Consider the following 17,500-nt stretch of genomic DNA (forward strand, 5'->3'; position numbering starts at 1 on the left):
CTGCCTTTTCAGCACATGGGGCAAAGCCAGGGGGAGAGAAGTTAAGGAATATGTCTGACTTTTTGCTTCTTTCTTTTAAAAAAGAAATTAATTCAATTAATTCATCCTGTCACTTTCCTTAATTCTTTTGACATCTGCTCAAATTAAGGGTGAGGATATCTAGTCGTGAAAAGGTGAAGGAAAGCTTTGCTGTGTCTTTTTTTTTTTAGAATTTTTTTTCTACAGCACGTTCTTATTGGTTATCTATTTTATATATATTAGTGTATATATTGTCAATCCCAATCTCCCAATTCATCCCACCAGCGAGCTTTGCTGTATCTTTTCTTACCAGATGAGGAAAGGGAAATGTTTGTGAAACTCACCAGGGGTGTGCTTCTGGCGTTTAGCTCCGGGGGTGGGGGGTGCTGCGCTGCAGAGGCCGTGGGTGGGTGTGGACAGAGCCCTCTGACCATGAAGTCCTCTGGAAGAGTCAGAGAGTGAGCTGGGATGACCCAGCTCAGAGGAAGGTTGGTCCCAAGTTTGTTTGCATCCCGGCAGCACCGGGGCATCTGCCTGCTCCCCACTGACGCCGCCATGAGAAGCCCTCTAGTGGGGACCGGCGGTACTGCGGGCCTCTCTGACATCAGCACCAATATTGTCCCTCTGGACCCCCAGCTCAGTGTGGAGCCCGCCCCAGTAGGAGGGTAGTGAAGTGGGGGGTCAGAGGGGCGTTCGGGGGCTTCCTTGGGGGTCCCGAGCACAGTGATGGGAACACGCTGGCCTGTCCGCGTGCCCGGGCTGGACAGCAGGCAGAGGGGACACACCGTGTCCTTTGCAGAGAGCGGGCAGGGCCTTCCTGAGGATGCTAAGCTGCCTCGTCAGGATGGATGCTGGTTCTGTCAGCTTAGCCTCTTGGAGAGTTGCAGTTGAGCAGAACAAGCAGAGTGGTGCTGCCTGGAGGCCACCTCCACTCCTAGGGCTTCAGGGGGAGGTGGAGCCACTTTTCCTGGCCCATGTTTTCTGCTGTCACTCCCCCAGCCCACACTGTGCCGTCTGTAGGGTCCTGTGTACTCTGCTCACACTGGGGTTTTGATCATTCTCTACCTTTTTTTTTTTGTAATTGCAGAGTCATAAAATATTTTAATTTCAAGGTTAGCAATTTTTTCTTGCATACTTAATTTATAATTAGCTGGTTTATAAACCTGTTCTGTGAATATAATTTTACTGTTGCCAGATGTTCTTCATGAATAATTAAGGGCAAATCCCTATTTATCAAATTATTAATATACCTACCAGCCTTGTTTTCATAAACAATGCATTGGAGTTGGATTTAAAGAAAGTCCTTCTCTGAGGGATCTGGTGTTTGGTTTCCACCACAGTGAGGACCCTCTCGGGGTGTCTGCACAGAGGGACACTTGTGCTCTGTTGATGTCACAGCCCCCGGCCTTCTTTCCTCCACAAAAGCCCAGGTATCAGTAGCTGGACAAACACAATGGCCATTCACCAGTGGAACTGGCCTCCTCGGCCTTGTGAACAATGTTGTTATTTGTTCCTAGCAGTTCAGGAGCATTTTTTGGAGGAAATGTAACAGATGAAACCATCCTTTCAGCCTTTTAAGATCTCTTTTGCCATAATCCTACCCCCATTAGCAGGGTACCGCTTTTCAAAGCGGGGAAAGCAACTTTTGCGTGCGAGTTTGGACATAAAAAGCCGTGGTCCCGGCCCTCCTGTTCGGTGACCTGGACCCTGTAGGATTCAGGTCCAGAAGACAGAGGCAGAGCGCAGAACGTGCTTCACCTGGGAAGGAAATGAAAACTCAGGCGGGGAGTTGGGGCGGTGAGGGCAACGCTCACCGGGCTCACGCGGCCCCGCCTACCTCAGCTCTCTTCAGTTTCATCCAGGACAACAGAGCTGCTTTTTCCCCTTGGACCGGCATCCAGATCACCTGCTCACCAATGGAAGGTTCCCAGCTGACGCCTAGCAATAGTTTGAACAACTGAAACAATAAGCAAGCCCACCATGCTAGTTCAGAACTATGCACTTAACATCAGACTCGTGGGCTGTATCAGTCAAGGGTCTCCGGCCTCCCTGCCGGGCGTTTTAGGGGCCGAGCATCTCTCGGGAGCGTGGGAGCCGGCAGCCCCGGCCAGGCGAGGGGTGGGGGTGGGGGGGAGGCTTTTTTGTGTTCGCTGATTACCATCCGCTGGGTTTCCAGTCCACAGCCTGGAAGGAGATGAGGGCCACGCTTCTCTGTTCTTGGGGCTGCCATGTGTGAGCCCCTTGCCATGTGTGTGCGACGCCGTGTGTGTGATTCATTCCAGAGCAGTTTTAGTCCTCATAAAATATTCATTTTGCTTGTGCAGGGCCCTGTAATTGCCGTCTCTCACCCTGAATTATTTATGCCTTGCACAGGCTGACAAGGCTTTGCCATGCGGCCCTAGATGAATCAGAAACACGGGTCTTTGCTGCCAACAGCATCATAGTTTCACAAAACATGGCACCGGCGTCACTCTGGGCCGCCTCATCTCTAAATCCAGCTTTTCTTGATTTGACATTTTCTTTGCTCTTCCATTGTCTTAGGCAGGCAGAGAGGTTGCCTCTTAACTCGAAGCAGCAACCTTTCTCGCTCGCATGATAGCCGCTGTGCTCGAGACGGCTGATGTATCTTTATTGCCCTTACTTTTCTCATGCTCGGTAACAAGACAGTGCTTGGGCCCACTTTAAAGCCATATATTATACATTAGCGATAAAGTGATGCAAATAGTCCTGAATACTCTTCAAACAGATAGCGGAGATCAGCCCGGGTCTGACTGCTTGTCACAAAAACAGAAAATAAAAGGTGACTGGGAACTTGGGCCGAGCCGCCCGCTCCCGGCTGTGGGCTGCACGCTGGCCCGGCCTGAGGGTCCCAGGTGGGGCGGGCGAAGCGATGCGGGCTCCCCACTCTCAGCATCGTACGTGCGTCTCTTCAGCATCCAGCCTCTTCCCCAGCCCGGGCTCGCCCCGACATCTCTGCCTTGCAGCCGGGCGCCCGCCAACGGGTATTTCCTTGTGTTTCTGCGGTGCAGCCTGAGAGCGCCTTTCTGGCCAGGGGGGGACACGGGTGTGCGCGATCCCTGCACACCAGGACACGGGCACTTAGAACGCACCACGTCCAGATATTTAGGGAAACCACGTATCACGAATGCGGCGCTGGCAGGATGGAGTGAAACTCCTCCACGAACGTTTCCAAACTGGAGCAAAGACGCCCAATCGGCTCTGGGTGTCAGGAGCTCGTTTCCAAGCCGAGACAATGACAACCTGCAGCAATTCCCGTGCAAAATTCCCACGTGACGAAGGGCTCCAGGAAAGAGAATCTGTGCAATAATATTCACACACAGGGCTGTGCGGAGGCGTGGGGAGCTGGGCAGGCGGGACCGTGATCTGAACACCTTGGTTCTTCCCCGAGCCACAGAAAGGGCTTAATTTACGGCTCCTGGCTCATCAACAAAGGGAGGGGAAGAGGGAAGGCTCGGTGCTGTTTCAAGTAATGGATGACCCGGACACACATTTCTCTTGTATTTGTTGACACGCAGGAGTAATGAAGGTAAAGCTTTGCACACATGTGCCCCTCATTAAGCTGCATTACCTGCATTAAAACTAATAATTGCCACTGAGAGCTGGGCTCCCATTAATCATTTATAATGTTTTAATAAGTTTTTAATCAGGACCTAAAAGGCTAGAGAGGCCGGCGTAGGCAGGTTCGACACTGGTGTCCTGTGTGCACACACAGGCCTGATTTAAAATGTGATTTTTTTTTTTTATTAATAATTCAGCCCACGAAGATGATGGTTCTTAATTAAGCAAGCTGGCATGGACGAGGAAAACGTGTGTCTGAATAGGAAAACACGAACAAGGTCTCTCCCACTTGGAGATTGGGGGGGGGAAATAAACCCCAAACAAAAAAACCTCGTGTTTGTTTTGAGGATGCTCTCTGCTGCCGACAGAAATCAGAGTGGCAAGAAGGGTGATCCCCTTATCTTCAGATCCCTCCGAACGCACGCCCGTTCGGTGGGAGAGGTTTGAAACCCTAAGTTCGGATAAGCATAGGCACTTAATCTCTGCACACGAAGTCTCTGTAAAAGTCTCCCCTGGAGCTGGCAACAAGTCAGGGGGTGCATCTGATGTGAGACAAGTGATGCTGGCATTTTTCTTAAATAAGGAGCTTCGTGATCAGAGCTGGCAAATAGAGAGCAGTGTCCAGAGGGAGTGAGGAAGCTGTTTTAATGAGCCCGCAGCCAAAGACAAAATACAGACTGATTGACAGGGCGAATGATCTGCTGGGGAAATAATGTCAATGCCGCATCGCCCATTAGAAATAGAGAAATAGGTAAAGGGGGAGAAAAGAAAGATAGGCACTTGAAACAAGAACCCTGGTGTAAATATAGCGCACTTCACATTTCTTTTGTGTTGTGCGGTTGACTTCTTTTAAACAGATAACCTTATCAAAACTATCATGAGCTATCAGGACCAGTTACAGAAAATACTAACTAGAATCCTGACAGCAAGCCGGGGGGGTAACGGAAGAGCGCAGAGCTTGGGCACGCATTTGCTTCGAGAACGTCTACCTGGGTTTTACTTATCTGAACACATTAAAGCCACCCAGAAAAGTTTAATGCGAGTCGTACCCGTTTCTCCAGAAGGAGGGCTCGGCAGGATCTGTCATGGGCGTGGAGATGGAACTGGCCGGCAAAGCTATTAAATCCCATCAGATCTCCTTGGCATCATTTTAATGAGAATCATTGCACAAGTACAAGATCACGGTATCTGCAAGTGCCTCTTGACAGCCGCTGCTGAAATTGTGATGAAACGAAAAACCATTATAGCAGAAATTTAGCGATAAGGCTCTTTGGAGGGACGGTGGGGCCTGGTGTGGCTGTGGACCTCGAAGGGTTAATTTTCTAAACCTAATAATGTTCGATAGTGAGGTATTTGTCAGGAGATAAAGAAGTGATAGAATCTGGGAAGTGGGTCCCTTGGCGATTGTAGTACAAATATTGTTAATGCGGTGTGGTTACTACAGCGAGGGAAAGTAAAATAGCCCGGGTCCACTAGAGACAGCCTCTGCTACAGTAGAGCAGGAACCTCCAGACAAAGGCCAGTAATTGTTGAACCGCGAGTCAAGCCGTGGATATCTTCAAATCCTCCTCCATCTGCATTTACATGCAGGATATCATGCGTGCCGGGGGACGGCGCCCACGGGGACCAGGAACCCGCAGTGGGGAGCCGGGCAGCCCCAGCCCTCTTGCCCGGGAGGGAGGCCCCTCACAAAGGCCATCTGGGCCCAGCTGTAAAATTCAGCCCCGTCCCCCCCCCCGGCCCCTTCCTGATGACGTCATGCAGGCACTACAAGTATATGCGACCCATAACTTGAAATGCACAAGAATTTAATAAGTCTGGTGTTAAAGCAATTTGTCATGGCATATTTGAAGAATAAATCAGACTAATGGAGCAGATTTTCCCTCCCGTATGGCATTACAGGACGTGAGCCCAGTCATAGCTAATGGCAGGAGTGGGAGAAAAAGAGAGGCCTGACATTAAGACCCTCGCAGTTTGGAAATCCGATACGTATTGACCTGTGTACTATCTCAGTGCACAGATCTGATGTCAGCAGAGTGTACTCGTGTATAGGAACTGCTCATTACAGGTTTTCTGAAGGAAGCACATTGTCTCTGAGCCCCAGAAGCCGATCGGCTAGGATTGCTCAGTAATCAATACCGCAGCGACTGATGGCCCGGCGCACACCACAGCTGCGGCCACTGCTTTCAGGGACTTCCCAGTAATTAGCCGGGACTTGGAGGCAAGCACTCCACCACCGGTCACTTCCTTATCAGTCAGGGAAAAGTCTCTTAAAGGCTCTATCTTTTAATTTGACTCTTTCGCTATTTCCCTTCAAGAGGGCAGTAGCGGCCCCAGCGACCGACACCCCGAGAGGGGCCGCTGCCCTGTGGGGCTTCTCGTCCCTTTGGACGGGGACCTCCTCGCTGTGGTGGCGAATGGAAGCGAGGTGGGCGGCACACGAAGTTACCCGCTTTCAAAAGGGGAACGGCTCAGCGGTGTTCAGCCCGGTCGCGGGGCTGTGCAGCCACCACCGTCTCCTTCCGAACATTTCTGTCACCCCCCAAAAGGAGACCCCGTGCCCATCAGGCACTTCCCCAGCCCCGCAGCCCCTGGCGGCCACCAGAGGGTGGCGACTTTCCCAGCTGCGTCTTCTGGCCGCTTCTCTCTACTCACTCTTCCTTGTCGAGGTTATTAGGTATGAAAAGAGCCTTCTGGATTTGCGTCCTGGATGCGGTCACTAAAGACGTGGGGGCTCGATCGGGAATGGGGTCCCTGCCCTCCCGGAACCCCGGAAGCTGTCAGCGCCGTGATTTACACACAAATGCTCTGGGAGTTTTGACGGGTGACGTGGAGGCCTATCCAGTGGCATTAGTTTGCTGCTTGTTAAGAGCTCAGCCTTAAGGTGGAAAATCGGGACCTCCAGCCCTGCCCCAGATACCAATACTTTTCGACCCTGGACTCAGGTTTCCCACGTCACTTGTGATCGAGGGCCAGGAGAGGAGGCCGTGGCCGCTCGGACTGAGGCTGGGCTCACATGCGGGAGGGGCTGCTGGAAGCCGGAGCTCTGTCCTGGGTGTGCCCGTCACCCGTGCTCAGGGGGCCCACCTGGGTATCCCGACTTGCAGCCTCATGGCCCTGAAGCTTGCGGTCACTCCTGTTTCCAAGCACCCGCAAGACCAGGCCCTGAGACAGTCTAAAACTCGACGGTTAAAAAAGTTTTTTTACATCTCTGCATATAGTGTTTCCTGAGATGCTGCGTGCGAATAGGTAGTTGCAGACATGTGATAGCCACATGCAAAGGACAGCCGTTGTGACAGCTCCAAGTTTCCTTTTTCTCCTCAATCACCAGGGTGCGCACGCCAAGCCCACTGCATTTCTAAGGAGACAATCCATTTCTCCTTTGACCAGAGGGAAAGAAATCATTATGACATGATTAGTGGCTTCGGCTAGGTGAGGAACGGCAGTGGCAGGGAAGGCGGCGAGGATGAGTGGTATTAATTACCTAACGCTTGCTGGCAAGATAATTTTATCAGTGATTTGGCCATTGGTAAGTTGCACCTTTGGGTAAGAGTGGGCAAGTTCTTAGCTACTGGAAACAGGAGGGAAGGGGCCGGTGTCAGAGGAGATGCATCTCATCAGCTTTTCTCTGACAAACCAAATTCATTCCTTATGTAATTGATAACGGCCTTGGCCAATTACTTCACACATTACAATACACAGAGGCCCCCTTTACAGGTTTTGCAGGGCTGTAATTAGCGATGCTAATACCCCCTTTATTGGCCCTAATATTGCTCAGCACCTTTCGCCATCCTGGAACCCACTAGAGCCCCATGGCCTGTCAGGACCGCTGATTATTGAGAAGGATAGCTTTAATCAAACATAATTGCAGTTAATTTTTCTCTCCTGCTCTCTGTTGCCAGCGTCTAATGCCACGGACTCCTTGATATTCCATTAAATTACAATTAAACAGCCTCCTTTGTTTCTGATTGTCCTGAACAACACCACAAAGTTCTGTAGCCGCTTACAGGAGAGTGTTTGGTCCTAATTGCCTGCTGGCCCACAAAGGGCCAATTTACACAATACCCATGTAGAATTTAAACAGTTCATAATGTAATGGATATTACACAGGAGCCTAACACTACAATTAAAATGATTTTCATCAGATAGAGAAGCCCTGGTTAATCAGCTTCATAAAAGTAAATATAAATGAACTAATTCATAGCTTAAACACACAGAAGGGGAGCAGACTTTGAAATCCGTTACTGAGGTGAGGGCTCGCCCCTTATTGCGTGATAAGCCCCCGGAGTGGGCTCCAGCTAACACGGTCAGTCCTGCTGTTCGAGGCCCGCTGAAGGTGCCCGTGTCCTGCCGCTGAGCACTTCGGGGGGCACTGGCATTATTGGGGAGGGTGCTGGCACAAATGCCACCGAGACCAAACTGAACTTTCTGCTGAGCATAACTGTCCCTGCAGAAGGGAGGGCGGCCTTGGAGTCTCCAGCTCAGGCTCAAGCTCTCAGTGTCTGGACCCAGCAGCTCTCCCACCCCTGCCTCCCAGATAGAGGGCCCCTGGGCTCATCTTCACAGGATGCCCCAGAGTCGGGAGAGGCAGCCTGTTGTTACCAGCTCTCCTAAGAGCGAAGGAGATCACCCACGTGGCTTCTCTGCTGATCCCCGCGCGCCCTAAAAGAGGAAACCTGACTTCCAGAGTAATGAGATCACACCTTTCCCCCTTCTAATCGCTGCTGAGAACTTTCCAGGATTTTGTGTGCCGTTTCCGAGCGGAACGTTACTGGGGAGTTCCGACGGATGTGTAGCCGTTTGCCCTGAGCTGCTGCTTCCCCTCCTGCCTGGGAGAAACAAGTAAATAAAGCCCATATTTCAAGCTTGATTTACTCTGGTACCTACTGTGAAAGATGATGACTCTTTAGGGAAATAAAGACAGGGTCAGGGAATTAGTGTACATAATGGTCATTTTGATGATGGGCCAACAGATGCAGCCGGGAGCACACTGTACACAATTAAGCGTAATGTACTAATGACAGGTTAGAGTTTTTATCGCCTCTTTGCCATCGAGCAGCAAATCCATGGTTAGCAGTAATAAAGAGTTTATTGGTGTTGAAGCCAAAGATTTTCTGACATAGGAAAGATTTTTCCTTTCATAACAAGAGTATTAAATCCTCTGTGTACCAGACTCTAGAAGTGAGATATGTAAAGTGCCTGTCAGATAGTTCTTAGAAAAAAAGCCAATTAAAGGGTAATTGAGTAAAGGATGAGAACCACCGTTTGACTTCCCGCGTCCGCGTTCCTTCCTCACCCTACCCGCACGTCCCAAGGCCCGCGAGCCCTCGCTAGCAGAGGCACACGCTCGCCCCGGATGTGACGGTGCGCGGGGTCGGGAGCCACGCGCTGGCCGGACCGTGCCGCCCACCTCGAGGAGGCCTGATTGGATCCTCGAGGAGCCGAAATGAGGGTGAACGCTAAGCGCAAGGCTCCTCTCCCTCCATAAGGGCCCAACCTGCGTCCGTTCCTGCGCACGTTGGGCCTTATTTCGTGTGTGTAATTGGGGCCCGAGTGCCCGGGAGGGATCCTGCTCTGTAGGGCCGTACGCTCCAGACCTGCAGGTCTTTCTAAGTCCTCGCGCCGCTTTTTGAGAAACTTTGAAAAGAATCCTACCGTTGCCTACGCACCCAAAACGTGTGTGTGTGTGTGTGTGTGTGTGCGTGCACACACACCCCGCTGCTCCGGAGTTGACCCCGAGATGCTCGGGGTGGTGAGGGGGCCCAGCGCCCAACTCTGCCCATTTCTGCAGCTGGCGGTAGTGAAGGCCCACGGGGGCCAGGCCGCTCACGCCTACAGTGACCATGCCCGGCGAGGGCCGTTCAGGCTCAGTGCCCGCTCTGCTCTCCGGGAGGTGAAAGGGTGAGAGCTGGCTAAAAAGACATCACGGAATTGAAAGAAACCTCCTCTGGCGGGGGCAGAAATCAGAGCGCACGAAAGCTCCCCCCGTCGGCTCCGTGCAGATGAGCGGCTCCGGCCGGCGCCTGCCTGGAGATTAGCTGGGTGGTAACGTGAGGCGTAATTGCGCCATGTGGCTGCCCCCAAAGTGAGAACCTAATTGCCTGACAGGACGATAACTTCGTGCCGCCCTCACCTTGTTAGGCCCTCACGCGGTTGGGCGCAGGGTGGCCGCAGGTGCGCTTCATTTCCCTCGCTGCGGAGTGCGTGGAGCTTAATTGCACCATGGTTGTTAGAAATTGGTGGGTGGACGGCCGGGCAGCCTCCTGTATGCTGACGGCAGATGGTGTTCAGAGGCGCGGCGAGCTAAGTGTGTAGGTGAGGCGAGTTAATAAAAGATGTAAATTCTGGCCTAAAATAGTGAGGCCGTGCGGGCTGTAAGGAAATTTAATTCAGTGGCCACTATTCTTCTTCCCATCCGTCGGCTTTTCCTCTGCCCCGGTGGAAAGTCGTCCAGGGCATGTTGGGAATGCAGCTGGAGACGTGCATCTCAGTCTCCCAGATCTTTATATTTTCTGATATGATAGTCAGCTGCAAGGAACCTTGACTGTCCGCTTGAAGTCAGGGAAGTCGTGTGAAACTTCATAAAAAATGAGTCATCAACCAGTAGGACAGAGGATACTTGGAAAGAAGATAGAGGAGACGTTTGTTGATAGCCTCGTGGACAGGGTGTCAGCCCAGAGGCCCCAGGATGCGGGCGGCCTTCTCCAGACGAGCCGAGCTGGTGCGGGGCCGAGACCCCCCGTTCTCCCGTGGCTGGCGGTGCAGCCAGGCCTCCCGGGGTCCACGCGTTCCTGTTGTGAGCCAGAGCTTCCATGTTTGTCACAGAGCACGCGGGAATGGGGAGGACAAGGTGATGATGTTTCTGTCACAGCATCTCAACGCTCTGTCAGGACCCCTGAAACGTCATGCTTCAGAACAAGGCCAGGCCTTGGCGGGAAGCAGAAACAGCTCTGCGACTAGCCTCCCCTCCAACCAGGGCAGCGCCTGGTCCCTTCCCCCTAAGCGACGGTTTCCTTGCCTCATGGTGGGGGGGTGGGGGGGGCCTTGATCGGTCCCTTAAAACCACACGTAGGTCCCTTAAAACCAACGACTTCATAGAAGTCGTCGCTGCCCTTGAAACAGCACCCCAGATCTTCTCTTAAGAGTCATACCTATTGTAACTTGAAAAGCCCATCTTTAAAATCGTGTTTACCTAGGCAGTGATGGTCCCTGGGCTCGAGTTGCCAGGTAGAATTCAGCACGTCCAGTTAAATTTGAATTTCGGAGAAATAATTTTTTTTTTTTTAGGATAGGTATGCTTTGGGACAGGCCTAGCCTAAAAAATTCTTCGTTGTTTATCTGAAATTCAAATTTAACTAGGCATCCTGTGTTTTTATTTGCTGAAGCTGGCAGCCCTCTCTGGGGTGGACAGGTCCCCAGTGATTAATGGTCGTGCAAAGATCCAGGTGAGAAATGGCCAATTTAAGTCACAGTTGTTATGATAAAGCTTGGAAACCCCCAGTGTCCAGGCAAATGTAAGTCACCGCTTCCTTGTGTGGAGATCTTCCACAGTGGCCAGTGGACCCAGAGGTGCCTGCCTGGCCTCTCCGAGTTCTCTCTCTCTCCCTATCGCCCCCTACGGGGCAGCCAGCAGGTGGTATGGGGGTCGGCTCCCCATGCGAGAGTGTCTTTCAAAAAAAGTCTGTGTCTTTTGTCTGATAACCCTAACGAATATCCATTTTTTGTATTTTTATAGATTCTTTCTAAAGTTTTTCCTCAAGTGCAATCAGAACTGTTTGAAGAATGCAGGCAACCCTCGGGACATGCGAAGATTCCAGGTACACGATTCTGGACCGCGGTCCGGACTTAACACTGTGAACGTTGAATTCCCTGAAGTTGCAATTGTTCGGAAACCAACCTTTAGTTCTCAGGGGCTTTGGGTGCAAATGAGCCAGGATGGGCTCATTTGAAGGAACATTTAAATCGAAAGCTCTAGAAATGGTCTGGCACCCCAGTCCGCCAGAGTCGTGGAGCCCAGTCGTGGCCCGTGACCAAGTGAAGCTGGCTCTGGAAACGTGACCTGCGCTTTTGCTCTGATGACAGGGTGTGCCTCTGCCTCCTGGGGCAGTGCACACCGCCCTGGCCCTCTGTGTTGGGCGGCGGGGTACCCCGAAATCAGAGTGATCGGGGCTGTGGGTTAAGGTGGAGTCTGTCTTACATTCAATCATGGTGAGTCCGGTGGGTGTGTTTGAAAATGGCTGTTTCAGGAGTTTTGCAGGTAGAGTCCTCATAAGGTTAGCGTCTCACTTCGTCTGTTTCCTCAGTTGCACCTTGCTCGTCATGCTTGTTCACTTGGTTAGACTTTGGAGCCCACGCTGAAGCTCTTCCTTAGGGATGGATTGATCTGTGGTAGGGGAGGACCGCTAGGTAATATATGGGGTGTACTCAGGACTGAGGGGGCTGCACCTGTTCCACGCAGGCCTCTACCAATTCCAGAATGTCTCCCCAGCTCAGCTTCCCTCCCCTGAGGCTGGGCTGTTCTCGCCTCCTTAATTCCACACCTCGGAGCTAGACCGCATTCCTGAACCCAGGCTAACGTTAGTCCTCTGGTTAGTTATCCTCAGATCAGAGGATTTCCTCTTGAGGAGAGGCGTGGAGAGCCAGTTGGGCTCAGGGATGAATTCTGAGGCAGTCATGGTCTTCTTGCCTTTGTTTGTGAACGACTAGGAGGTGACTTCGGGGTGAAGGGTGCTCAGCAAACATGATGGATTGTTTTGCTGATTTTAATTGTAAAAATATCTGGGCTGGGATCCAAAACCAGGTGGCTCCTGGTCCGTACCCACCAGAGAAGAATTTGGGAGCTCACTGCTAGGCTGGATGTTACCAAATACTTCTTCTGTGGGATTTAGGCTAGTTTACCATCAAATCACTCGAGGCTTTTTCTTAGAAATGTAAGTTATGCTTCAGTCTTCAGGCGAAATGTGACATCTGTCTTGACATCCAACCAACCAGTCAGAGCGGTGGAGCCGGTGGACCCGCCGACAGCCATGCCCTGACCCTGGGGGCGGCGTCTCTTGCAGACAGTGGGGCGGGCTTCCGCTCCTCTTGTGCGAGGCTTCACGTTGGTCCATCGAGCAGAGTGGAGGTCACACACTGGCTCGCCAGTGGCTGAGGCAGCGTCAGTCGCAGGTGGAGCCCGCAGTTACTAGAAGGACTTCCTCCCTCTCTTTAGCTAATCTCTCTGCCTCTCAGGAGGTTTAACTGGACTTAACACTAGATCAGGGCTTACACGACGTTTCCAGCGGGCACCACGATCTCAGCACCTTTCTGTAGGTGCACCGCAGGGCTGGCCCGGCCGAGAAACAAACACAGCTTGTCTGCTTTCTCTGCTCAGCTATGCTTTTCCCTTGGTGACTGACCTATATAGAGACGACGGAGCAAAGACAGTGTCCCTTTTTTTTTCTTTCTTTTTTTTTTTTTGCGGTACGCGGGCCTCTCACTGCTGTGGCCTCTCCCGTTGCGGAGCACAGGCTCCGGACGCGCAGGCCCAGCGGCCATGGCTCACGGGCCCAGCCGCTCTGCGGCATGCGGGATCCTCCCGGACCGGGGCACGAACCCATGTCCCCTGCATCGGCAGGCGGACTCTCAATCACGGCGCCACCAGGGAAGCCCGACAGTGTCCCTTTTTATTTTGATTTTTACCCTTTCTTGTTTCTTTAACTTTTCACGGTCTAGGAACGTAAAGAGAATCGAGTCTGCAGCTCGGGGTTAGTCCTGTGTCTTTGCACCCCATTCAGGGGAAGTGTCGGTAGAGGTCCCCCTGCACCCAGGGCGGGGCCTGGTGGACAGGCTGCCAGGAGGGTGCCTTTGTGACCCCGGCAGCCCTGCGTCCCCTGCGTAGAGGCTGCCAGGCGAGTAGTGGCCCCAGAGTGGGGTCAGAGCCACCCCTGCTAGGGCAACAGAGATAGTTGAGAGAGATGATGCTGAGACGTCTGAGCCTGGACCTGGGGATGCTGTGGTGGCACTGACATTACTTTGAGGCCCAGAGGGGCCTGATGCTGTGGAGACTTTAACGATCTTGGCAGTGCCCACAGCCAGAGAGAGTCGTCTGGGAAGGTGTCCCCTTCCTTTGCGGGACTGTGGGTGCAGTGGGTACCGGTCCTGCTTCACGGGCTTCTTGTGGGGCCTGAGATTTTTATAAAAAATCAGTTACTCCCAGATGTATTAACATATAAGTGTGCAGCTTTGCTTTTTAAAAAATCGTATTTATTTACAATCACTTTTATGTATCATTTTTTTCTTAACTAGTAGACTTTCTTTTTGAGAGCAGTTTTATTTAGGTTTACAGAAAAATTTCACAGAAAGTGAAGAATTCCCATGAGCCCCTGGCCTCCCCTCCCCCCAACTCTCCTCTGCTATTAGCATCTTGCATCGGTCTGGCTCGTCATTAACGGAGGTCCACTGTAGCTGTGGCTTTGAACTCACCATACGTGGCATGCCTTGACGTGTGCCCACCCTCCTGCCCAGCTTTTCTCCGTGGGGTCGTGGTTCTCTAGGTGGTACCAGCCCTCTCCACTGCCCAAACGTGGCAAAGAACCGGGCTCTCTCCACCCCAAATCCAGGCTCCGGCCCCCAGGTCCTGATGTAAGACCCAGACTGAACCTGCGCTCACATCTGTGCTACCCCAACTATTCTGGAAATAATGCAGTATACAGACCTGCCTCTGTCCAAGGAAATGCTCAAGGCCGGTGTAATTTCCTAGTTCCTGGGTCCGTGAGGTGGGGGGTGCCAATTCTGGGGTGCTTGTTCCAAGCTCCCCTGGGAGGACGTCTGGGGTCCTCAAGGCGTCCCTGCCAGTGTGACTTCCTTTTTTACTTCTGCGAAGCACTGAGCATGTGGGGGAGCCCGGCCCCCATCTCTTCCCCGGCCACCCGCACCCCGAACCTGGACCTCAGGGCCGCGCCTTTCCCTCCCACAGGATCACACTCCCTTGGTAGAGCAGGTGCTAGCCATCCTCGCCGTCCTTCACCATGAACTTGAGAAAGGGCACTTTCCCTGCACTGAAACCATTTTATTCCTATTCAGCTCGGCCTTTTCAGATGCAAAAACGTTCATTACCAGATGTTGGACGTAATTGTGACGTTGACCCAGGGATCATCTGATGCTAGGATGTGGGTAGCAGAAGGAGCTTCTGATTTATGAAGCCTTTTTTTGGGAGGGGGGCAACTCTGAACCCTCACAACTCTTCCAGGAAGGACAGTCTCCAGTGAACTCATTTTAATTAGATCAACTATCTCATCAATATGTGAACAGATCAATCAAAATAGCTTTAAAGTGAGTGGCTGGAGGGGTGTCTCTGAAGCTAATGGTGAGAAGAATATTTCTGTGGATTGAATTCACTTGTTAGCATAACAGGAGATTAAACTGTAATTAGCGCAGCGGGTCTGGAAGAGAAGGAATCGTGAGTCACAGCAAAACTGCCCACACACCCCATTAGCCAAAAACGCTGTGCGCGCACGTGGCCTCGAGGGGGATCCGGGAGCAGGAGTGGGTGCCCGGCTCGAGACCTTGGGGGCTGGCTTGCCGGGCACCCCTGAAGGGGCCTGACACCTGGCAGGGCCCCGCCTCCACCTCCGACTCCGGTTTCACCTGCGCTTGTCTCTGCAGGTTGTCGTGTCGACCACGGTCAACGTGGACGGCCACGTGCTGGCCGTGTCTGACAACATGTTTGTGCACAACAACTCCAAACACGGGCGGCGGGCCCGCCGCCTGGACCCGTCAGAAGGTACGGCCCCTTCTTATCTGGAAAATGGTAGGCACATGCTACATGCCTTCTTTTTAATTTGCGATGCTTCCTTTTCTCTGTGCCATCCTTTCTGTTGATTCACGCCCAGTTGCTCCCGCCAGGCCCCCTCGCGGGTCAGACCCCCGTCCCTGGGACAGCCCCCGCCCCGGCGTCCCTCTCCCCTCCCTCACTGGCGGTCTCAGCTTTCCCGCCCACCTCACCTGCCATGGCCCTCACTTTATTGGTTTGTCTGTGTCTAAGCTTTCTTTTGCTGAGCGCTTTTCCTGCAGTTTTAACGTATTTGGTTTTATTTTGGCTTGTCTAGCCCCCATCCGGCTCATCCCCAGATGCTTTGGGCACCTTTTGGTGGGCGCTCACATCCTGGTCCCGTGAGCCTGAGCTCATGGACTTCAAGGACCTCCTGGCCCTCCATGGAGAGCGGACGTGTGTGTGTGTGTGTGTGTGTGTGCGCGTGCACGCGCATGGGTATTCACACGTGGGGGATGGGTGGAGGGGGTGAGGGAAAAAACGGCATAAAATGTTGCTAACCAAATGCTTTCAAGTGATGGACTGCTTGTTAAAAGAGAAGAATTTCGATAAGGGTGACAGGCAGGCAGGCGTGTAAGTCAAACTTCAGCAACACACAGACCCTGGGCCTTCACAAGTCGCCCTGTCACCAGCTCCGTGCGGACGCGCGGGTCCCGCCACGTGTCACCTCCCCTCCAACATGAGGTCCTTTCCTCTCTAAGACATTTCACGAAAACCATGAGATTCTGACCAATACGAATTGTTGGGAAAGTAATGTGAGGTTTTTTTGTTTTTAAGTGAATTGCAAACAAAACAGCATGGTTAAATTCTTCAGCGCAAGAGAACCCATAAAACTAAGCAGTTAGAAGACACATCCTCTAGACTGAGGTCTTGGATTTAGGGGCCGCCCGTGAGGCAGACAGACATGTACACAGGAAAATGAATGAAGCCCGTGCAGGTCATCAGAATGAAATATGATTCAGACGTAAAAACTGGAAGACAATTTGTGAGTCTGCTGCGGTCCACAAAGTAAACGAATTTGTTTTTCTACATTAATGACTAAGGTGTAAGAGAACAAAAATATAATAACTAAAGGTCGCCCTGGGTGCCAGGGTCATTAGAATCTGTGACGTACTGTTTATCTCCTTCCAATGCACTGAAGGTAGGTGTGTGTTTTGCTTAGTAACCATCACTAATGAGGTTCACAATTAAGAAGGCTGGATCCCCGTCCTCGGCGCCCCGCTTCCCCAGAGAGCCAGCGCTGGCAACGTGATAGGTTCACGAGGCCCCCGCAGCCCTGTGGTGTTAGGTTGTAGAGTGGGTCCAACATCAGCCTCCTCTAATGAGCTATTATGATCTGAGCAAAGTACAAGTATTTATTTTTGTAAGTAGCATGAAAAAGCATTTGACTGTAAGCAGAAAATATAGCATTTAGAAAAATAAAGGCCACTCGTGGGTGCCTTGGAGATAAAACCCAACTAATCAAAAGCTATTTGCAGACGCAGTCTCGCTCGAGATTATTTTAGGTTTGTTTTTCAATTTTTTTAATCAACGTTTAAACCAAGTCACTTTCTTGCAAGAGATTGAAATATCTTACCCAGTCCCCCCAAATGACTCATAATTAAAAGATGCAAATAGGTGACTGAGAGCTAGCACATATAGGTCTTTGAGAAGGAGGCATTAGTCATCAGTGGGAAGGTTTTTGTTTGTTGCTCTGTAATTAATGCCCAGTTCTCAAGAGCCCTACAGAATATGACGGGGTGCTCTCTGGGATGAAGAGAGATGCTTCCTCCACTTACCGAGAGGGCTGACGCTTAGGAAGTTCATTTTAGGGGCTGGATGTGTCACCCCCAAAGCCCCTTTTCTTCCTTCTGCCTGGTTAGTTCACGTCTTAGGGGTGGATGCTGGCTTTGCTTCGGTCCCACATTCTTTAAGGAGAAAGTGCCCCTGTAAACCGTCGATCTGGGCTTCTGTGCAGCCTCTCCTGGCTGGCACCTCATTATCCAATCATCTAGTATTCACCAGCAGTGTGTACACACTCGCTGATGGTTTCCAAGTAAACTAATTCCCCCTGCTGCTGCGTGGATGTCTGCCATCGCGTCCTTTGAGCTC

At 51.8% G+C, this 17,500-nt stretch overlaps 1 protein-coding gene across 16 annotated transcripts in view; it reads left to right on the forward strand.

Moving 5' to 3' along the window:
• The window catches only part of EBF3 (EBF transcription factor 3), a 117,817-nt gene that overhangs the window by 66,415 nt on the left and 33,902 nt on the right, over positions 1-17,500 (forward strand). For 11 of the 16 annotated variants that reach the window (XM_067709043.1, XM_067709030.1, XM_067709029.1 and 8 more), the window contains exons 7-8: positions 11,333-11,414; positions 15,244-15,388. In XM_067709043.1, the coding sequence (XP_067565144.1) occupies positions 11,333-11,414; positions 15,244-15,388 (227 nt within the window). The remainder of the gene's footprint in view (positions 1-11,332; positions 11,415-15,243; positions 15,389-17,500) is intronic. The other 5 variants (XM_067709042.1, XM_067709031.1, XM_067709039.1 and 2 more) reach the window with 1 other exon arrangement.

The sequence above is a fragment of the Pseudorca crassidens genome, chromosome 16 (assembly GCF_039906515.1).
Source record: "Pseudorca crassidens isolate mPseCra1 chromosome 16, mPseCra1.hap1, whole genome shotgun sequence".
In the NCBI taxonomy this organism is placed as follows: domain Eukaryota; kingdom Metazoa; phylum Chordata; class Mammalia; order Artiodactyla; family Delphinidae; genus Pseudorca; species Pseudorca crassidens.